At 58.4% G+C, this 22,447-nt stretch overlaps 1 protein-coding gene across 1 annotated transcript; it reads left to right on the plus strand.

Moving 5' to 3' along the window:
- Positions 1-480: 480 nt before the first annotated feature.
- Positions 481-21,696, plus strand: TGME49_307860 (hypothetical protein). Its single transcript, XM_018782537.1, has 11 exons — positions 481-5,355; positions 6,501-6,601; positions 7,299-7,422; positions 7,791-8,006; positions 8,347-8,453; positions 9,427-9,532; positions 10,283-10,652; positions 11,350-12,671; positions 13,399-13,564; positions 14,333-19,819; positions 20,378-21,696. The coding sequence occupies exons 1-11, from the start codon at positions 1,459-1,461 to the stop codon at positions 20,803-20,805; spliced, it is 12,324 nt and encodes a 4,107-aa protein (XP_018634774.1). The 5' UTR covers positions 481-1,458; the 3' UTR covers positions 20,806-21,696.
- The last annotated feature ends 751 nt before the right edge of the window (positions 21,697-22,447 follow it).

Genomic DNA, 22,447 nt, shown 5'->3' on the forward strand with positions numbered 1-22,447 from the left:
CGGAGGTGTCTCACCACTGCGGCCGTGCTGAATCTTTCCGTTTGTGGCAATCACCTCATTCCGATAGCAGCGACTGTCAATCGAGGCTGTTTCCTTGTTTTAACGACAGCTGGAGGGCTGGGACCGCCAGAGACCGAAACCACGCATCGCGTTTTCGGCGGCTTTGCGGTGATGCCTAGTCGGGTTTTGAGGGTGTTTCCGTCTTGTGCAGCGTGCCGTCCCAACCAAACTTTCTCCCGTATCAAGCATGCGTATACTGGGGAGGACGTTTTCACGGATTTCACGCTTCTGTCGGGGTTGTCGTCGATGGAAAGCGCATGCAGCCACCTGCCGGTTGAACTCGAGTTCAGTTACCGCGCCTCGACTGGGGACACCCGTTGCGAAGCTTTCGCAGCGCGACGGTGACGGATCTTTGCGAGAGGCAGCATTCGGTTGCAGCACCCACTGCGTGGGGGTAACCGCGCTTGGAAAGAATGTTTTTCTCAGCAAAGTTCGTTCTGGCAAGTCATGATGAACTTTCGTCCTCACTTCGTGTACGGCGAAGCGCACACAGTTCCGGTTCTCCGCGTGTTTGCCATCTTCCTGGCCCCCGGAAAGTGTCATCGGTGCGGCGGAGAGGCAGATCTGAACTTGAGCTAGTGCGCACGGCACGCCACCGGTTTTTAGGGTCCATCCGCTTGTCCAGTTTTTTCTCGCCCTTTCGTTGCAGCAACTGACAACCTAGAGTTTTTTCGACAGTCGTTTCGTAGGTAGGATCACGCGCCACGACGGTAGGAGGCGGGCGGCTTCCGTGGACGAGGCCACTGGAGACTGCATGCGCCGTTACCGCCCGCGTGTCCTTGGTTGTCTTTCTCGGAAATCATGACTAAACGCGGGGAATTTCCCTTTTTTTCCAAAGAACCGGCTCAGAGATGCTCTGTTCCAACCGGTTGCACCATCCGCTGCGTCGGGGAGCAGAGGCCTTAAGACGATGCACGTGTTCCTCTCAGCCCGCTCCGTTGTCCGTCGCAGCGAGACCAGGGAAGGCGGCGCGCTACTTTCGGAGCTTGATTGTCCGGCGTCTCTCTTGTCGCGTAGTGTTTTTGCTTTTCAGGCAGGTCGGAGAAACACGGCGCAGCCTTTGGCCGCGCTAGATCGTGGGGTCGAAACCTCACCTACTTCGCTTCCACGGCTGCTCAGCGCCACCGTATAGACACCCCCTGCCTCGACCTTGCCGTGCAAGTTTCCGCCCCCATACACGGCTTTTTTCTGCGGCCGCGTTCACCTTAACTCCATTGGTGTTCCATCTTTGCTTACCGTTGAAGCTGACGACGGCGTTTTCCCCGCGTGCGGCCCTCAGCCTTACACCGGCTCTTCCCCTCCATTCTTCACCCGCCTTTACTTGCTTCACCCGCTTTCACCCTACATGCTTCACCTTCCCCTTCTTTACCAGACCTCCCCGCGACCCGCCTCTGCAGCATGCGGCGGGGCAGGGGGCAACAGGCCCGTCAAGGGCCAGCTTCCCAGCCCCAAGGCCCGTCCGGTGGTGGCCAGGGCCGCTCGACGCACTTCGTTTTGAAAGAGGTGAAGACTTCAGGAGCGGACTCTCCCGCTGGTGGAGAGGGTGGCACCTGGGCCTCGTTCGCGGGCTTCCTCACCTTTTCCTTCTGGCAGTTCCTCTCGGGACTTTTTCGTCTCTCGCGGCTCTGGCCTCGCACCTCCGGCCCCACGAGCTTGGGACCAAAGGGCGATGGCGGCGCTTTCGGCTTCGACGAGCCTCAGGCGTCGGCAGCGGAATCTGACAAGTCGCGCGGCGGCAAACTTCTGGGGGTGTTTTTGGGAAGGCTCTGGGAGTGCCTAGCCGGAGTGTACAGCTGTGCGGCAGCTGCCGTCGGTTTTGCCAGTCTGTGTCTCCTCACGCTCTGGCGCCTGCTTTGTCTCCAGTTCTGTCCTCGACGTCGAGACTACCTGCTGCATGCGCAGGGCATTGCGGCAATCGGGAAGCTGGCAGTCGCCAGGGAGCAGGACGAGAACTGGACTCTGAGCGTCGGGTCTGCAGGCACAGAGGGCGCCTGTGAGTATATGAGTTACCTTATCAATTCCACGTTCTTTCCCGTACTTCCTGACTTCGCATCCACCGGCGCATGCGCCACGGTCTCGCCTTTCTCCTCCTCTGCGGCCGCGGGCCTCTGGGCAAGTCTAGCTTCTCTCTGGCCTGACTTCGACGACGACTACGCGCTCTCTTCCCTGACGCGGCTCACTGCCGCTCTGACTGTCTGGATTCAATCGTGTCGCCAACTCGGCACAGTCCTGGACTTGTCTCCAGACTTCACTGGGGCCGAGCAGAGCTTCTTCGGGGCCGAGAGAAACCTCGCGGCGCGGGCCGTCGACCAGTTCCCGGAAAAAAACAAGTCCGAAGCCCGCTGCTGTCGCAGGCGGGCGTCGCGGGCGTCTCGCGCGTTTGCCTGGTTCTCCCGCTCGCAGAAGCCCGCAGGCGACCTGCGAGAAGGCACCGCAGGTCTCTTTCCCTATCTCCTCTGGTGGCGGTGGTGGCCTGCGGCAGCTGTGGCCGCGATTCCGCGCCGCACGGACCGGAGACAAGCTGACTTTTACTCGGCGCCCTGCTACTTTCCCGGAGTGGGGCGCTGCGTCGCCCCTGGAACAGGCCCCACAAGGTCCAGCCTCGAGGACTACTGGCAGTACGCGCGCTGGATGAATGCCGCGGAGAAGGCGGGCTTCGTCGTGAGCAGCTGCGACGACCCTTCCTGTGCCGCAGTGGTTCACGACGCGCCGCTCCTGCAGTTGATGCAGCAGAGTCCACACCAACGCCCGGTCTTTGCCCCTCTGCTCTTCACTCCTGAACTCTTCCCTGCCGTCTTCGGCGGGTGGCTCTTCCCCGTCACGGGGAACCCTTCCTTCGCAGCGCTCCCCTTCTTCCAGACGCTCTGGTGGCCCGCCGCGGTCGCGGCTGCAGGCGGCGGCGCGGGATCTGTCTGGCGCGTAGGGGTCCCTGGCGCCGCTGGGACCGGCTGGGGGGGCTCCAGCGGCGGCAAAGCCGCGTGCAGCTGCGCAAGGGAAAGGCAGTTTTGCGCGTCGGAATGTGCGGAGAAATTGGGCGAGGAGTTTGGGCCTGGAGAGATGAGTAGAAGGCGGCAGACACGCCCGTCGAGCTGTCTGGAGGACACTCTCGGTTTCCTTCCCGGCGGCGTCCCCCCCGTTTTCCTAGTCAACGATCGATGTGTAGATTCACATCAGAGCGCTAGCGGCGGAAACGGGTCTTTCGCGACAGGCGCGACTGGAAACCCAGGGCGTCAACGGTGTTCAGGCAGCCGGACGAGTGGAAAGGGGACGCCAGGAGGCCCAGCGCCCCGCCAGCTCGCGCGGGCGTCTGGGCTGCAGCCGCCTCAGCCGCTCCACTCCTCTAGCGATCAAAAAGAAGCGGCGGAGAAGTCCGGAATCTTACAGTGGCTCCTGCAGCTCTGGACGGGAAAATGGCTTTTCGCCGACGCCTGCCGATTCTGCTCGCTGAACCTGCGCGTGGACCTGAGGCCGCCACCCATGAGTTTTTTTCTTCCTCTGAGTCTTGTCAAGGTTGGAACATCCGAAGCAGATTCAGAGAGGCCGGGCAACCCTGGCAGCCTCACTGGGTCACGCGAAGGGACCTGCAGGACGGTTAGGTCGCATGCAGGTTCCTCGGCCGGCTTCTCAGGCGCGGTTCCAGGCGCTTCTGTATGCGCATGCAGCCAAGACAGGCACTGTTTCTTCTACTACGCGAACGCGATGCAGAGATGCACATGCGACCTTCTGCTGCCGCGGAGGAGAGACAACAGCCCGCCTCTCGGCCACGACGGATTGTTCATCCCGGTCTGCACGGTTCGGTCGGGTCCCCAGGCGGGGCTCCTTGGGGCGCGGGGCGGGAAGCAGGGGGGCCGCGGCGTGGTGTCTGGAGCCCAGACCTGGGCGCCTTCGGCAGCGGAGGCCGCCGCAAAATTCGCCCAGAACCAGAGACAGCGGCTCGCGCATTTGCCAGTTCATCTGCATGCGGCGCACTGCATTCTGGGCCTCACAGGGGTCCCGTCGACCGCCGCCGCGGTCGACGAAGCCTACTGCCGGCAGCTGGTGATGGTGGGGGATCCGCTTGCGAGCGGCGGGGCGCGCGAGGGACCTGGGGGCCGGTTCCGCAGGGAAAAGAAGAACGACGAAGAGAATGTTTTACTGCGAAGCGAGGACGAGGAAAATCCGCGTGTCTCTGGCTTGTTGGGGGGCTCCTTTGCGGGTCTGGGTGCGAGCAGTTGGCGAAGAGAGTACGTTTTCCGCAAGAGCGAGGAGGTTCGCGAAGAGGGCGGAAGCCACCTGGGACCCTATCGCCCGCGAGTAGAGGACTTCTGTGACCTCTTGGGAGTCCTCCACCGCGCGCGGACTGCCGTCCACCTCTTCCTCGCTCTCAGTGCCGCGAAAGACAGGCTCCCGTCCTCCCAAAGCATCTCCCCTCAGGCAGACACGGGGATCGAACGGGAAGCCCGTCACCCGCCAGCTGAGCAAAACGGGCAGAACGGGACATCCCTCCCTAGCGAAGAGACGGTTCGATCCAAGGAAGGTCCCACTTCCCCTGGAGGCTCCGAGGACGCCCCGTCGACGCTGCGTGCAACAGGCGCGTTCAGCGACCTGTGGTCTTCTCGCTTGTTCGTCCCCGGTCCTTCGGCGGCGTCCTTCGCTGCCCGGCCATCCCGGAGCGCTGCGGCCTCTGAGGTTCCCGCCGCAGATCGTGGAGCCGAAAAGAACGCGCTCCGCTTCTCTCTGCCGCCAGCCTCCGACGTTGCCAGCGACACAGGCGCCGGCGGACGCGGGTCCAGTGCGGGTTCAGGGAGCGCCGTGACTTCGGCCTATCTTCGGAGAAGGCGCGAAGACGCTCAGCAACTCATTCAGGCCTTCGTCGTGGCTGCGTGCCTCGCACGTCTGCGACTGCTGGCGGCGGTCCAGCGTTTCGTGACCGCGCGTGAGGGGCCCTGCTCGACGGCCCAGCAGGCCGAGCTACGGCGCCTGCTGGAGGCGAGTGGGGACTGGCTTTGCGGAACCCAGGCGTACTTCAAACGTCATCTGACAGCCCAAGACCGCGCCTCAGCTGCAGCACCTGACCGGCTGCCGTCGCATCTGGAATACGAGCTTTCTCCCCATCCGGTCGCGGTCGCCGTGCGCGAAAACTTCCCGCTTCTCGTTCGGATGCTCCTCGCCGACGAAGCTGCTGCTTCGGTCTTCACGAGTTGGCGGGGACGCCACGGATCGGGTACAGGCGCATGCGAGGCGGGCGAGGGGACAGAGACGATGTTCGAACTTTTGACGCATCCCTGGATGTTTTCGCGCGGTTACTCCGTTTTGGTAGGTTCCACCGGGACGTGAACAAAGTGCAGGAAAGACGGGATGCGTGAGGGGGGGGGGTCGTCGATCGATGGTGGCCAGGAAATGCGGTCCACAGGAGACGGAACCCCGTTCCCACTGCGTATGGAAACGCGTTTTACTTTCCTCGCGCTGTGGGTTTCAAGATTGGATCTTCTAGGTTCTTTACTCGGAGATAGGTAGATATGTAGATGGCATTTCAGGTCAGTAGACGAACAACAGGAGATCGGGTGGGGACACTCGTATCTACTGTCCTGTGTGAGGAGATTGACAATTCGGATTTTTGGATGCAGGAGGATTCCTTCGGAAACGACGCTTTTTAGCCGACAAACATCACTTGACATCGAGTTATAGAGCTTTCTAGAGGCTGGCGGAACCTATGTCCTCACAGAACCTGTCCTGTGGTCTTGCAACATGAACCTAGAGATGACACAGATACTGAGAGCGCTACCTTGTAGATAGAATGTCTTTTCAAAAAGAAGGGAAGCCGAGCGTAACAACAGTAAGTGTGGACGACGCCACAGGTTACTCGGTTGGACGTTTCTGAATATCTCGTTTCGTTTTACGTCTCTCTCTCTTATCGCCACTGCTGGACGAGCTGGCGCTTGTGCATCCGCTTCCCCGCGTTCTATGTCGACTTCTTTACGCCTTGTTGTTGAGCAGCCCAATGAGGAACGGGCGCTCCGACGATAGCTCCGAGAGCTAAACGGAGATCAGAAACTGGGGAAAAGTGGCAGTTTGTTAATATGCAGCAGGATGTGCAACATAGTGGCTTCGTGTGTATGAAGCACAGTTTGTGTTCAACTTTCGACCTGGGAAGAATTCAGTTCGGGTCTCTTTTCCGGAACAAGAAAATGTTCTGGCTTCATCGGCATCCGTCGAGGTGACAGAGACACTGCGGTGGGCCGTTGTGTGTCTCTCTATGTCGAGTAGACATCCCGTTTCGGAGGAGTTCGCCTCGCGCTTTGTTTTTGAAGCTCTCACGCAAAGCCGTTGCCACCAGCGAGTTGCAGTTCCGGGCTCGCCAGTATATCTATAACAGGCTGACTGCTCGAGGAAGAGAGGAGACACTGAACTGCTTAAAAATGAGAAAACGCTGAAATCTGTGGGTGTGTGCTCCACGGCAGGCCGACTTGGGGAACGGGTCGACTGTTCTGCATTTCGCTGCGCGGTTTGGATGCACTGACGTCCTGCAAGTCGTTGCGTGCGAAGTCGCCCCGACGACGTGGTAAGCGAACTGCCTGGTTGTTGATACTTCACTGACAGGTTGATGAAAAAAGCACCGGCACACGACCGAGTCTGGACCGAGTCTGGATGTGGAGCCGTTGTCTTGAAACGCCCGAGTGGACAGCTGAAAGAGGAACGGGCCTCGGAGAGGTAGCAGAGAAGAAGGCAACCGGCGGCTGAGGTTCTCCGCTATTCCCCTCGGATTTTGTCGCTGACCTCCGCAAATTGGGGAAGAGTCGCTGTTTTTTCTCCAGGCTGTTCAATTCGTACACAGTCCTTTTTCTTTCTCGCCTTTTGTCCGAAGTGTATTCGAGCGGCTGGGGTTCTTGGGTGTAGAGGTGAGGTGCAGCGTCTTCTTTCGAGAGAACACCGGCATTGGTGTCTCTGAGAAGTCGTCCAGGATTTGCAGTCGATTCGAGCGCGCAGGTCACCGCAACGCAGACACCACACAACTCTAAGGCAACGCGTTGGCGTACGGGCGCACCGGCCCATTTCGATATGTGCTCGGAGTAGACTGACTGACTTGCTGTCCTGAGAGACTCGTAGAGCAGCTGCATGCATTCTGTCGCGCCTTTCGACACTGTGCAGGGAAGCCGTTTTTCTGTCGCGGTCGGCGCTGTGTCATCGAGACTCGCAGGTTGCCCTTTCTTCCATTCGGCTACGAGAACCCTTTCTTCGGTGCCTGTGGCTGCATGCAGGTGGAGGTGTGTGATTCATCGAAACCATGCAGGTCACACGCCGTTGGACGTCGCGATCCTGTGGCATGGCGTCGAGAGCGAGGTGACGCGAGTTTTCGCGCATGCGTTTGAACGGGCGAAGGAGGTGCGTTTCCCTTTTCCAAGCAGTTTTTTTGCCTCACTGGACGCCGCATCCTCACTGGTGGTCAGGCGGTGTTTTCATGATAAACACTGGTTAAAAGTGCAGTGGAGGACCATCCAAAAATCGGTGCATTCAGCGACGCTGGGGGTGCTTATCGCTGGCGCGCAGAGAGCGACGCGACTCACGTCGAGAAGGCCCTGTCTGCCTCAGGAGGCGAAGAGAAGACATGGGGAACGGAGAGCCGAGAGTGTATTGTGCTCGCCGTCTTTTGCGAGCACAATACACTTGTAGGAGGCGACATAAGGTCGTCGCCTCCTTGGATTCATGAGATGCGCGTCTGTGGGCTCCTTTCTCTCTTGCGGGCTCCCCAGGTTCAGGGATACACGCGTTACTTGAACTGCCGCAACGTCTGCGTCGTCCCCTTTCTCAAGGCTGTTGTCGTGGTGTTGATTGCGGCCTTCATTCCGGCTCGCGTACTCCTGCTTCCTTTCTTCTTCTCCCTTTTCGGAGATGAGCCGGCAGACGAATCGGCTCTCCGACTAGCGCTCCTGGTCATCCTCTTTCTGGCCGAGTTCGTCGTGCGACAGGTACAACGCATGCAGACGGCACAGAAAGAACTCGCGCATGCTTTTTGAACCGCGGTCCCTGATCGAGGTTCTCCAGGTCCTCTCTGTTAGAGTTTGTGAAGAATGTTGCCTCATGGCTTGCCCGTCGTAGCGCAGTTGTCCGGTCCAACGTTCCGTAAGCTGCTGCCGCTGGGGCGGATCTCCATTCGTTCTGCTGTGGCCGCGTAGACAACGATAGATGTACAAGAGCCTCAAACAGGATACATACAAGAAGAAAGTGCAGTGGAATCTACTTTCATGGATGGTTTCAATCGAGCGTTGGGAGAAAGCTGCTTTTTTTCATCATGTTTTCGCGCTACAGGCTGGATGCGGAGAAAAACTCTTCGCGCTCTACGCTGGCCTCGCGGTGGGCACTGCGTTTTCTCTAGGAGAAGTCATCTCGGATCTGACTCACGACGTTCTGGTTGAGTAAGTGCCGGTGTCTCTAGGCAAAGCAGTCGCTTCTTTCAGGGACGGGAGCTTTGTTGTTAAGCAAAGCAGTGGGTGTTTTTGCTTGAGGAAAAATCCTGTCGCGATGTACCTCGGCGGCTCTTCGGATTTGTCCACTGTGGGGAGACCGTTTGGTCTGCACCTTTCGCCGCAGTAGCGATGGTACTTGTAGATAATTCAGACCGGCCTCGAGTTTCTACATGCCTTGGAGGTAACGGTTTTTTCTCTTCTTGGCTTCGGCCCTCGCTGTCTGTGCCCTTTGCGTTTTGCTCTTTCGAGCGCCGTTTTGGGCTTCTTTTTTCTTTTGGTCTGGTCCGTTGGACGCAGTGAGCAAACTGCCACTTCGGTGGACTCCTCGAGGCAGGTGAAAGTACTCACTACTTACGGTTGCTTAGTTGCAGGGAAGAGTTTCTTTGAGTCTCCTTCTTCTTCATGTTCAATTTAGAGAAGGAACTTGAGTCGGCGCCGCTATTATGCGTCCCGAGGTGCTCTTTCCTATGGAGACAAATGGCCCAAGTGAATAGATCGAAACGAACAGTCTGGGATGGACTTGAAAAGCGACGATGGTCTCCAGCTGAAAGGCAGCGTTATTGTAGTGGAGCGGGCTCCCGGATCGATCCATTTTCGCTGTTTCCAGATCCTGTTCCTTCGGTAGAACGCTTGTATTCTGACCGGAGTACGGATTTCCGTGAAGCGTTTGCTGGCGTCTCAAAGGGGAAAAGTTACATACGTTTTCGGCAGAATGTGACGACAACGTTTGTCCACCCTGCGACGGAGAATGTACAGAGAAAAGAGTCAAGTGGATGCAACGACACCTCGTGAGGTTTTTCGGTCCCTCTGCAGCCTTGGGTCTTTGCCGGATGTTTTGCGTCAACCGGCGGACGCCTGCGTGACTTTGTGATTCGAGCTCTCTCGTACCTCTTGCTGAAGTGATTTCGTTTTCTCTTGGCAGGGAAATCTACGGCGAGTCGGCAGTGCGCGTCGCGTTCCTTCTGCTTTTCTTCCACTACGCCGCGACTCCGTCCGCAGTGGCACGAGTCTGCGAGTGCATCGGAGAGGTAAACGCATGCCAACGCATGTACACAGACATTGACCGCATCCAAAGCCGTGAAGATCATGCAGGTTGGGGAGTTTCAGGTTCTGTCGCGTTTCGCCTAGGTGCATGTCCCCAGTCCCCGCCTGAGATTGCCCTTTACTGGAGGAAGGGCCTGTTGTTCTCAGTGTTGCGTTTTCAGCTCTCGTCACTTCATCGGGACATGAGCTTTGATGAACGCTTGCGGAGGAGCTGGAAACAGTTCATTTGATTTGTGTCATCTTTCCTGCTCAGTTTGTCATTCGTCCGCGACTGCGCGGGGTGTCTCGAGTGCTGTTTGAAGTTTTCTTTTCTCCCCGTTTCTCGAGTCCGACACGCTCTTGTGCTCGCGGTATTCGCATCTCGTTTCCCCCTGGTTTGTCTCCTTTTCACATGCGCGCGACTTCCGAATTTCACTCCTTCTCTGCGTCTTCTCTCCTTTCACCATACTCATCTCTGGCGCCACATCTGAGCTGAGTGACAAGTGTCTCCGCGCTCGAGTCCTGCGTCTTCTTTTGTCGGTGTCTGTCTCCAGTGGAAAACCCTGACGCGCGCGCCGAAACGTTCATTGAAGTCGGTTTTTTCATGAAAAAACTACACACTCTCCAGTTCGGCCGTCCTCTTTTTGAGAGCAAGAATAAGCTTCAGAAATGTAGTCAAACAGAGGCCGTCGTGTAGAAAAGCATCTCGTGACGCCTTTTTTTCTGCGGCGCCTCCCTCTCTCTTTCGTATGCAGACAGGTCCGACCATTCTGGGTTTCTTCTGGCGGCCGCTGCGGCGCTGGGGCGTTGCATGCGGAGTGGGGACGCTCAGTGCGCGTATTCTGGCCTGGCTCTCCGCGGACAACTCGCGTTTCGCTGAGGAGAAACTCAGAAGTCGAGGCGCTTGCCACCCCGAGCTTCAGTCCGCAAACCGAACCCACAAAGCTACCAGTTCAGCGACCTGTGCCGGCGCGGCGGGGACTCACGGGGAAGGCCGAGGAGGCACTGGAGGAGGCAGTGGAGGAGCCCCCACAGAGGAAGGCGAGGGGGGAATCGGGAGGCTGGCGCGGCTGCGGCGCCGCTGCGTTTGCTTCCTCGCGGGCGTTGCCGGTGTCCTCAAGTCAGGTAGGGAGAGCAGCGAGGTCGGCAGAGAAGCCAAAGACTTTTCGAGGACAGGAGAGAGGGAAAGGACGAACGAGGGAGAGATGGGAGTGAGTGAGGAAGAGAGAAACAGTCTGTGTTTTGTTTTCCAGGGTGTCGCTTGTGAACAGAGACGGAGAGAGCCCTCGGCGATTCGGCAGAAATGGTGCTACCTGTCACACTCTTCGCTTTTGCTAATGCTTATCCGATTTCGTCCTTCGTGGGGTTAAGCTTCGTTTCGGAGTCAGGTCTCCATACACATCTATTAAACCGTCACTTCATTCATATACGAACATGTACACATGCTTAGACATACGTTTGTACAAAGACACGCAAAGCGCATCCATGTAAATCCTATACATATATATATATATATATATATATATATATATATATATATATATATATCTTTATGCATGTCTATAAAGTTTCGCAGATTGTATCCAGTTATATCCTGTCTGTGTATGTAGATTTGTGTGCTCCACTGTTTATAGTAGGAGGTGAAGATGTCCGCATGTTGGTAGTTCGAAGCGGTTGGATGTTTAAGAGAAGCGAGGAGATCGGAGGCGGCTCGTTCTTTGTCTTCCCGAGAGTGTGCACGCTGGCCCCCACAGGACCGTTGCGGAGTTCTCGGGTCTCTCTTTACCTCGAGTTGTTTGACTTTGTTTTTTGCGCTTCTCAGGGTGGGCAGCTCTGCATCACTCGTGCGACTTCCGGTTCTTGCTGCGCGTGGTCGGACTGTCTTTTCTCCTGATGAGTCTGACTTCTTCCATGATCTCTGGCTGGTGGCTGGTGACGGACGACTTCACCTACGCGATCTTCGCCTTGAGCGGCGCGGACAGGAACCACGGTAGCCACGCAGACGAGGCTTTGCGCGCAGTGCGTACCGCAGGCAGGCCTCGCCGCGCGGTCTGCCCTCAGGGCCTGTCCCCGAACCCAACCGCCGAATCGGCTGTTGCGTCGAGAAATGCAGGAGCCCCTCGGCCCGCTGCTGGGGCTTCTGAGGCGGCGAGTCGATACCCAGACGAGCGCAGGGAGTTTGGGACCTCTGAGGAGGACCCGAGGCTGTTTGAAGAGTTCTTGGATCTCGAGGAAGGCGGCGAGTTCGACTTCATGCCGCCGCCTTCCTTCGAGCTCTGCCACGCGTCCTTGTCGTCGTCTTCGCTGCTTCTCTCGCTGCAGGACGTTGCCGGCGAATCATTCAAACAGGCCCCGGGCGCGAACGGGGCGGCGAATCTCCTTTCGTTCCTGGATCGCTATCCCTTCGTACCGGAGAATACCTTCGTGGCTGAAGCGGTCCACGAGCAAGGCGTCGAGGACGAAACATACGGGGAAGTGTGTAGACGGTGGAAAGCCGAGCAGCAGCAGGAGTTTGAGGCGGGTGCGCAGGCGCCGCGAACGTCAGAGAGTGAAGCGGGGGGAGAAGGCGGGAAGTTCGCGGGCACTGGTTTCTCTGTTGAGGGTGAGAGACGTGATGTGGGCTCCGACAGTCACGGAAATCCGAGTTCAAGACGAGACCAGGAAGGCGCCGAGAACCGACAAGGCCCCTGTCGAAAGCTCTCTCAGTTTCAGGAACAGCTGTTGGGCTTCTCGCGGCAGGCTGCAGGCCCAGAGATCACCAGAGGCGCGCCCGGAGAAACGACTGCGTCGCCTCTGGAAGACGGCGTCTGCGTGGCCAGAACGCCGGGGCCGAAAGAAAAGGAGACACTTGGGGCGAGGGAGCCAGACGCTGCGGGGCCTCACGCGACGCGAACGCGAAGAGCGCGCCAACGCGTCTGCGCAGGGGGGCGCTGCAGCGCTCATCGCGTTTTGCCCACGGCGAGTGTCCAGGGCAGCATGCGGGAAAAGCTCGAGGAAGAACAAGCAGATGAGCTCTGCCGATGGCACCTGGAGACAGAGGTCGAGGTCGAGGCTGGACACCCCGCCGGGTCGGAACGCAGTCCGCTGTCTCTGCAGCTCATGAGTCACTGCGTGAAGCGGTTGGAAAACAAACTCCGGAAACAGGTAAGGAAAGCAATCGTGCAAGAAGGTCGCAGATGCAGCGAGAGAAAACGGGTTTGAGGGGACCGGCGATAAACGGGTAATGCCCCTGTGGGGGATTTGCCTCGTCTCTTAGTCTCGAGTTAACGGATGATGGCCTTTGGAGGATCGGCGCAAGCTGTAAAAACCCGACTGCTATCTTAAAATAAGGAGTGAAGTCAACGATATTTTTACGTCATCGTGCATGCCGGCCGACTCGTGCGGTGTTCCAGGGCTGTCTCCTACGCGGGGTTTCATACAGGCCTCACCTGATTTGTCGGAACACCGGGAGAAAACTACTCAGATGCTACCGTGGTCAGGACCCTCGTGGTGGGAGTGTTCACCTGCGAGGCAGCATGATTTTTCTGCTTCTTCTGGGGAGTACATACGACGAGTTGGACTCCTGGAGAATATGTAGTGAAAAAAGGAATTCCATCCAAAACGGGTGGTTTATTATTTGGATTTATGTCGCCAACATGCCAATGAGATATCCGTAACGATGAACTGTCTTAACATAGCAAAGCAGAAGATTACATGTCAACTTACTACATGCCATGGAAGCGAAGATGATCCACTGTGTATCTCCATTCGAAGAAGTCAGGAGAGTGACGCAGGAATACTCTGAGAGGCGTCGAATCGTAACTCGGCCCAAGTTCAAGTAAGGAAGGTTTTCAAGCTTCAATCCATGAGTTTTTTTGTTGTCTGTTCTCAGATAGGGCTTCCCGCCGTGGACGACGAGAGTTTCTACCACGCGTTCCGTAGTCGCTTGGCTGTGCGTCTGCTTCAGCCCGACGCTTTGGAAGCCTCAGAAGAAGAGTTCGCGCGCAGCGTCCTGCCCTTTGTCTGTCTGGGATGCACGGAGTTCGACGATGTCACAGGTGCGTTTTCACTTTACGAGTGATCTAGCATTGGACTGCTCGAATCGGAGGATCCCCTATGCTTGGTAGTTTCCGGCTTTAGTCTATGGTGCGTTCAACAAGCCGTGAGAGAAGGCGCAGCAGGATGCGGATCCGAAAGATCATCGAATGCAACGGTGCGCTTCTGGCCCACGACGTGAGCGTGCACCTGTACTTCAGAAACGTCGAGGGGACTCCAAAGTCCAGTCAAGTTTTGATCGCCTTGGTACTCGAGTTGCGGAGTGGCGCGGCACATTGACATTTGTCTTCAGTTCCATCTGAAAGTGACAAAGCAAGCATGTTGATACACCCGTGTACACATCTATATTTATAGGTGTAGCTATCCACGTGTGTCTAAGCATCTGTCGCTCTACGTAGATCTGGATGTATGCCTATCTCTCTCCGTATCTATCAATCTATCTAGATGCATGTATGCATTATATGTTTATATATATATATATATTTGTATGTGGTTCGGAAGTCGTTTTCTCTGTGTGTTAGAGTTTCTTGGTATGAGTGTGGGATACTTCGGAGGAGAAGTGGTATCCACACGGCGCGTCAGCCTCTCTCGGCATATTTTTTTTCCTGTTTGTGTATGCGCCTCTGTCCGGTCCGTGTTGTTTTCGCTGTTTCTTTTGAGTGAACTGCACTTCGCGATCCCTACGTGGACGCGCGTCTTTGTTTTGACGCATTTCGTTCCTGTCCCTGAGAAAGCGTTGAAGGCCGTTTCGTTTTGCTCTCTCCCTTCAGGAGCCTGTCTAGCGCGGGACATGGAGAAACGTCGGCGGCGTCAGAGACAGGCGATGCGATGCCTCCACCGTGTGCGGACATGGCACCTGCAGCACGGCTTGACTGCAGATCGCCGGCTGAGCGACGAGACGCCGAACTTTGGTGGACCCGGAAGCTCGTCAGATAAAAGATTCTACGACAGTTCAGGCCTCCCCTTCCTGAAAGAGACGCTCACGAGAGACCTGCCGCCTACACCCAAGACGAACTTTGGCGTCGTCAGTGGGTACAACTACTACCAGCTGTACCGTCCCCACCCCGAGGGGTCCGCGGGCCTCGCTGGGGAGCGGGGCCGGAGCGAAGAGGCCCTCAGGCTCCTGCACCGGCAGAAGAAGGCCACGGCGCTGCTGTCTCCGCCGCGCTGGTCGATGGGCCTCCGGCGCTTCTCCGGCGCGGCGTTCGCCGGCGACAAAGGCGCGGGCTCCACGGGCGGGCCGGTAACAGCGGCGCTGGACGCTGCCGCGACCGTCGGGGCAATGGTCGCCGCGCTGTGCTCCTTTTTGGACGTCGACGACGCAGAAATGCCCGCCGAAGAGTCCCGACCGTGTCCGAACTGCGCCGAACAGATTGTGCGAGTCCAGCAAATTCGAGAAGGTCTCCGCTGCTACCGCCAGCTCGTCCTGCAGATCCTAGAGAAACAACGGAGACCCGGTTCCGGCCCGGGGAAAGGCGAGGGCGCGGGAAAGAGTGGAGGCGAGGTTTGGAGCTGGGTCAGGGAGCTCAAGCGCGAGGGTGTCGGCGAGCGCGAAGAGACAAGGCCGCTCGAGCCGGACTCGGAGGAGCTTCTTCTCAGCCTTTTAGCGATGCAGAGAAGCGGCTTGTTGACGGGCGCGAAGAAGCTCCTGCGAGACGGTGTGGTCACTTCGCCGCGCAGAAAGCCGTTCTCCAGTCCTGATGCTAACGAACCGTTTCGGCGGGACCCAGCGCCCGAAGACCGGCCCGCGCACCCTGCGGCTCCAGGCCCCCAGGCGCGAGCCTCGAGCCCCCAGAGGCCCAGCGCGTCTGAGCGGGGCAGGGAGCGGAGCAGGGGACGGAGCCGCGGGAGCGGCGAAGGAGATACATTTGCGTACCCAGATCGTCCAGCGTCTGCAAACGGGAAGAAGGAGGCTCGTCGACTCAGCTGGTTCCTCGTCTTCGCTGGCCTCGCGGTCGCAGCGGTGGGGTCGACACTCGCCTGGCTCCTGTATCAGTGCTGGGTGGAGCGCTGCGCAGAGTGGTATTCGCGGCAACTCGAGCAAGAAGAAGACGGACTGCGCGCAAGTCCGCCAGACGCAAAAAGGGGAAATTTGCTGCAGCGTTCCGCCGCCGCAGCTGGAAAAGGAAGCAGCGGGAGGGGCAGAAAGGCCGGTGGCGCGAGCGGAGGCGCCCGACCCGAGGGCGGCGCGGGCCAGGCTCCGACGAAGAAGGCCTCGAAGAACGGAAAAGGAACGCCTGTCTCCGGAACGGTCCCGGGGCGGCTCGGAGCCGAGACCAGAAGCGATGCGGCCGAGCCGGCGACGGCGGGGGAGAAACGGCGGGAAAACGAGGGAGAAAACGAGAAAGAACACAAAAAAGAAAACAAGAGAGAAAACGAGGGAGAAGACATGGAAAAACACTCCTCGGGACCGACTCCGCTTCCCATGCAAACCGACCTGGCAAACGGCGGACTCGGACAGCAGGCGGCGGATAGGGAAAGCGAGACGAAGCTGGAGAGAGAGGCGTTGAAGAGAGAAGGCGATGCATACCGGGGACCTGGTGTGGGGCAGCGTGTAGGAAACTCGAGGTCTCGGGACTCTGAGGAAGCCCGCGCCCTCACGGTTCCGTCGGGAGCCTCCAGCCGGGAAGGAACGGAGTCGGGTGAAACTGGAGACGTCAGTTTCGAGGCCGCTCCCGCTGGAACCGAGAGCAAGGAGGTGCATGCAGCTTCTTATGCAGCGTCGTCGCAGGCAGTTCCTTCGCGTGCAGTTCCGTTTGCTGCAGTGTCGTCGGATGGACGGGGTGGCGCGCGACGAAAGCGGAAATCGGATGGAGTCACAGGAGGCGATGCGGTTGAACGGCGCGAAAGCAGGGAGCTGTCTTCTTCTGCAGCGACAAAGGAAGACTGTGGATTCGTGGCGGAGGCGGCAGCGCAGAAAATCTCCGAGAAGAAGGCGAAAGCGTTGGAGAGCAGCGGTGTAGCGTTTTTATGCGCCGCGAGTGCATGCGCTCCGGATGCATGTGCGGCGAAGACTGGAGGAAGTGGGTCGAGCAAAGCAGGGCCTCAGCGCCCGGAGGGGCCTCGACCTCCACCAGCGAGTTCACAGACTGCGAGCGCGGGGGTCTCTGGGGCGTCAACGCGGCCCGGCGGGCCTCGCAAAAAGGAAGCTGCTCCAGGAGCGGCCTGTTCTACGGCGGTACGGAAGAAACCTTCACTCAGCACCGAAGGCAAGAAAACGCATGTAGCGGCGATCGAGGGAGCACGATCTGGTCAGGCGACGGCGGAGAAGGCCAGGCAGCGAACAGGAGAAGCGGAGGGTGGGTGCAAAGCCGAGACCTTGAAGGAAACGTTGGTCGCCTCCGAAGAGGAGACAGTTCCGGTGGCTGGAGCGCCCCAGTCGGTGTGGGCCGCGGGCCAGGCGGGATTCGGCGGTGTAGGACGCTGCGGCTCAGCGGACTTGCCCAACACTGCGGCGGCCACTGCGGCAGAGACGGAGCAGGTTTGTCAGCTGCAGAAGCTGCTGGCGGCTCTGCATGCGCTGAACGCTTCCTATGACTTGAGCCGGTGCCAGCTCCCAGACTGGGCCGTGGATTGTCTCGACGAAGCGCAGGCTGTAAAACTCCGGGAGCGACACGGCTGGAAAGTCGTGAAGCAAGGCGACGGCGCCCAGGAACAACAGGTCTTCCTCGTCCCTGAGAAGGTCGTCCAAAGGTTTCTCCAGACCGAGCAGGCGTCGGGGAGCGCAGTGCATAGGGGGGCGTCGGCCCCTGAGGCGCCAGAGCCCCAGGGTCAGCTGTCGGGGAGTCTGGGGAAGGACATGAGTGCAGAGGCGGCAGTTTTTGAGGGTGGGAGAACGGCGGGCAAGGAACGCTCGCGCATGCAGTGTTTGACGCATGCAGGTGAAGAGACTTTCGTGGGGAGCGGTGGGGCGGGCAATGAGCCCGCTGCCTCGCTGCGGAAGAAGAAAGGCCCTGCCGGAAAGGCCAAGGCGGACACAGCTGCGGAGACAGTCGAGACAGCGCATGCGCAGCAATCGCCAGGACGATGGAACAAAGACTTCCGGAAGGCTTTGACGGGAGGTGCAGGCGCCTCGGACACAACTCGAGTGCCGCAGGCCTCGTTCGCGCCTCAGGCCCCGCTCGAGCCGCTGGCGAGGACAGCCGCGAGTCGAAAGGAGAGAACCTGCACTGTTGGGTCAGACGAACGAAGCCCCAAGACCGCCCGTGAAATCCGCGGGGTCTGTGGCCCTGAAGACCGAGAGGGACCGGCGGTTAGCGGAGATGCGCTGCATGCATGCGATAGTCACGAGAAGAAGAGTCAGAGAGCGTCGGAGCAGGCCTCGAGCGCATGCGGGACAGGAAAGAGTCAAACGAACGGTGAAAGGGTCTCAGGAGACGTAGGCGAGGAGAGGCTTTCCATTCATGCGCGAGTCAATGACAGGGATTCCAGTGACCTGCGACCCGTGAAGGTCGTTGAAGCCGCGCGAGAACAGAGCGGCGTCGACGCGTTCGAAACCGACCCCGAGAAATCCGATCCGCTCCCTCTGCACGTTCCCGCCGACTTGATTGGCGACGACTTCGGGCCTCTCCACACGAGTGTGCTGCATGCGCTGGGTTCACCGGGCACTGATGCAGACCTGGGGGCGCCTGTCTCTGAGAGCCACGGTCCCAGGGGGCGCCCAGGGCTGCGGGCCTTCCGGGAAGGCGACCGCGAAGGCCTGGAGCTGGCGCCCGTCGGCTCAGGCTGCAGCCGTGGCTTCGGCGGGGGGCTTCCGGGGACAAGCAGAAAGTCAACTTCAGGCTTGGGAGCCGTCGACGAACAGCATTTCCCTTCCTCGACTTATCGAAGTGGCTTAGACAGCGGAGGTGTGGATCGCATGTTTCCTTTTGGCTCTGTTTGCGACGACCTAAAGCCGGCTCACGAGCTGCTTGCCGCGGCGCTGCTTCATCAATCGCATGCGAGTGGGTACGGTAGCGAGGGCGGCTGGCTGCCCTTTGCGTCGGCTCCCTCGACTGCGTTCCTCGCGAGCCCGATGGGCCGCGGAGGACCCTCCGGCTCGGGCGCGGGATCCGCGGCTCGGTCCGAGAGACAGTTGCTTCGGCATGCGGAGCACGACTCGACTCTGTCTCGGGGCCCGTCCGACGGCGAGGTGGCCAGCACCGGTCTGCCTGAGTTTGGCAGCAGGGGCTCCACGAGGTCGTTTGTCCACACAACGCCGCCCAGCGTGCGTTCGAGCCTGGACGACTTGACGGCTGTCGACCAGGCCTGGTTGTACTTGGCCGGCGGCGAGGGTCTTGATGCGGACGCTGCATGCGGGCCACAGCGCCTCGGACGCGGCGCAGGTCCCTGTGGGGAGCCGCCGGGTCTCGGCGGTTCCGAAAAAAGGAACGCCAGGTGGCTCGACTACTTGGGAGGCGAGGCAGGAGACAAAAGCGCCGTGATGCCGGGCGCCGCAGCTGCTGCTGCCGCGGCGGTGGGAGGCGGCCGAGAAGAAATGCTCGCGGCGGTCGAAAGGAGTTTCTCCCAGGAGGCTGGGACCGACCTGCCGAGCACCGGGGCGGACGTCGGGACTCGTCGAACTCCAGCGGACGCCTGGGGCGACTCCTCTGCGCGCGGCCCGCTCCCGGGCTTCGGACCCTCCCCGGTGGCGCCGCGGCTCGACCTGAGTGCAGGCATGCATGCAATCCAAGCCAGAGGAGCACTTTCCAGGCCGAGTCGCCTAGGCAACTCAGAACAAGTTACCGCCAACACAGCCTCTGCGTTCACCGCTTTCTTCTCGGAGCCTCTGGCCGACACGAGCCCCACAGAGGCCCTGAGCGTCGCCGCGCTCCGGCCTTCCCCAGCGACCCTCGCAGACAGAGGCCCGACCGCAGACGCCCGTGCGGCGTCGAGTCTCGATCTCCTTGCAGCGGAGTTGGATCCGGTAGCCGTTTTTTTGGCTGAAATGCGAGGGGGCTCTGCAGAGAGTCACTTCGCACCGGGCGCGGGCGTCGGTCGCGCCTCGCAGGACCTCAGAGGGAAGACGCAGCGCGTGGTAGTGGGCACCCCTGCAGAACTCGAGAAACGAACGCCCACGGTGAATCGGAGGGAGCGGCCGAGCTCGGGCTTCGGCGAAGACGCCGGAGAGTTCGAGCAAGGCCTTCGGTCCGTTCTAAGCTGGGCGGAGTCCGTGTTGGAGGATGAGGCGGGAGACACTGGCAGCCACGAATTCCAAACTGCCAACAGCCAAGAGAGGCAAGAGGCTCGCGCCGACAGAGAACATGCCGACGAGGAAGGTACAAATCTCGACTGCACATGTCTGTATCCACCCTGGAGTTCAGGGAAGCGCGTTTTTGTCCTCTCAGTCGCTTGAAGTTCAAGCAAGCTTCCGCGAAGCTCAGTGTGTCTGCAGCGGGATACCCCACCTGGTGTGTTTACGCGTTTGTGTGGAGATACGATTGGAATAAATGTCTCCACTGGCATTCTGGGCGTGACTCAGATATTTCTTCATACACACACACTCATATATACAAGTGTATGCGCAAAGATACAGTCGTGGAGGAAATGATACGCACTTTCCGCTATTTCGCGGTGGTTGGGGGGGCTTGAGGCCATCTGCGTACGTTCTGAAAGATGGCGTTTTATAATGTTTCTCATCGATTTTCAGTGCATTTTCATTTATCCTTTCTGCTTTCGAAAGCCAAGCCCCCCGGCGTTTCTTCGTATCACTTCTCGGTGCGTGACATACAACGCGTGCAGTGGACGCGTTGTATGTCACGCACACTGAGTCAGAAAGGCTCCTTTTCGGTCATTTCAAGCGGTCTGTTTAAGCCATGCGTGCTTTGCGGTTGCAGATAAAGTCGGATCTGCCGCGTCGTCTCCGTCGAAACGGACTGGACCCGCAGAAGAAGCATTTTCAACTTCTACCCTGCTGCAAGAGCTGGCGCCGGAATCTCTGGTGTACCCGTTCGCGTCGTCTCAAAGCAGACACGGAAATAGCGCCAGTTTGGGGTCGTCGTCGAGAGGCGTGGAAGGAAGGTTTTCGAGTGGAACGCGGCCGACGAAAAGTGCAGAAGGCGTTTGTCTGCTCTGTCGCTTGGCGCCGCCCTCGTGTGTCCTCGAGCCCTGTGGGCACCGCGTTTTGTGTGCCTCTTGTGCCTCGATGCTCTGCTCGGACGCTCTGCCTGACGCCGGAGGCGCCGACAGAGGCCTCGCCCGGAAAGCCGCGGGCGCTGTGTGTATGCACTGCTTAGAAGAAGTTTCTCATATCTGGTTCCAGTAGCAAAGTGGAGAAGAGTCGAAGGAACACAGGAGGCGGGAGTGGTGCGGAGGGGAAGAGAAACTCTACTGGATAGGGTTGATAGAAAACAGGAAGGAAGAGTGCGAAGAGAGGGGAGGCTATGGGTTGACGGAGACGTAAATGACAAAGAAACAACGCATATGTGCGTAAAGTATTAAACGTAGCCGTTCAGATGCAAGCATTACTTCCGTAGCCGTAGACGAAATGCCTGCACATTCACGCGGGTCCTAAGAATTCGTCGCAGACAGCCCTCTGAAGGGCGACTGTCAGCTGGTCAGACAGCCGCTAGATGGAGTGACTGCAGCGAGAAAGATAGGAAGCGGCAAACGGTTCCGCTAGAAAAGTAGGAAGAGGCGTCCGAGTTCTGCTAGTTCGTTTATTCAGATGGTTCAGGACCACAGGTGTATGGCATGCACGTGATTCGCCTGGAATGCCCCCTGCGTTTAGCGGACATAGGGCGGTTTTTCGTTGCGGGGCCGGGCAGATGAAAAACGAAACTACGAAAAACGAGCGGAAAAGACTGAAGTGTGTCTGGGAATTGCGTAGGTTACCGCATCTATCTAATGGCCAGAGCAAGGACGCAGAAGGAACCGTTTCTCTGAATCGTTCCTACCGACCCTTATGGCGTTGCGCGAGACTGGGTTCGGCGCAAGCGCATTTTGGCGTGTGTGCATCCTTGAAAGCATTTTCTGCCGCGGAAACGCGGAAGTGTTTTATGATTGGTGAGAGGAGTGTGTAAAAATAGTGGCGCAGAAGGAAGGAAAACTGACTCTACTCCGCTTACATCTTCTAGTTCCATGCATGAGAACCGGAAACGTGTTGTGTGTATCGCCTTCCCTGGAGGAAATAAATCATTCAAGATTTCGACCCGGCGTCCACCCCTCCACCATGATCACGAAAAACACACTAGAGCTCGAAAATGGTAAACAATGACAGTCAAGATTTAAACCACGGGTCCAACGAATAGTATTTACTCCCCAGTGATTTTGGTCTTCGAACTGTCTCAGGATCACGCTAAGTGCTGGTACGGTAATTATAGTACGGTAATTATCTCGGCCATAGTCGTTTCTCGCCAGTACTGCTCAGATGCCGGGAGGATCAGTGTCATCGTACGGGGAGTGAGCATCTACGAGCTAAGACTATTTATAACGCGAAAGCTCAAGCGAAGTCCTGCTGGCATTGCGGTGGTTCCACGAGAGCAGGCCTCGTGCATTCATTTTTCATGACTGTCCCGAAGAAACAACTTTCTGCGGCAGTAAAATCCTTTCTGCGCGAATCGCGGGCAGCTGTGGAACTTGCAGTTGAACCAGCACTCTAGCTTTCAGGTAGCGTCAGTCTTACGCTTCGTCAATGCAGTCAGTGAATGCTGTTCTGACGTTCATCAGCGGCGTTACATATGATGTTATCATTACAGTTGCTGCGAGATTCACAATACGCCGTGTAGCACCTTCTTCGTTAGCCTAGGCCGGTCCGTCCCGGCACTTCCACCCCACACAAGCATTGGCGACAATGCATTTTGGATTTAGGGATATCCCACGCGCAATGGCAGATCTCTGAATGGAAAGGGTAACCATGTTCTTTGTGACTGTACACCGCCCCCACTGGACTGCCTATAGAGAAGGCG

This window comes from Toxoplasma gondii, chromosome XII, assembly GCF_000006565.2.
Source record: "Toxoplasma gondii ME49 chromosome XII, whole genome shotgun sequence".
Taxonomy (NCBI): Eukaryota; Apicomplexa; class Conoidasida; order Eucoccidiorida; family Sarcocystidae; genus Toxoplasma; species Toxoplasma gondii.

Bases quoted from the DNA above. Each gene is read 5' to 3' on its own strand.
- TGME49_307860 (XM_018782537.1), top strand. From the start codon at position 1,459: ATGCGGCGGGGCAGGGGGCAACAGGCCCGTCAAGGGCCAGCTTCCCAG. The intron at 7,423-7,790 runs GTGCGTTTCCCT...CGGGCTCCCCAG, and splicing joins CGTTTGAACGGGCGAAGGAG to GTTCAGGGATACACGCGTTA. The intron at 8,007-8,346 runs GTACAACGCATG...TTCGCGCTACAG, and splicing joins CCGAGTTCGTCGTGCGACAG to GCTGGATGCGGAGAAAAACT.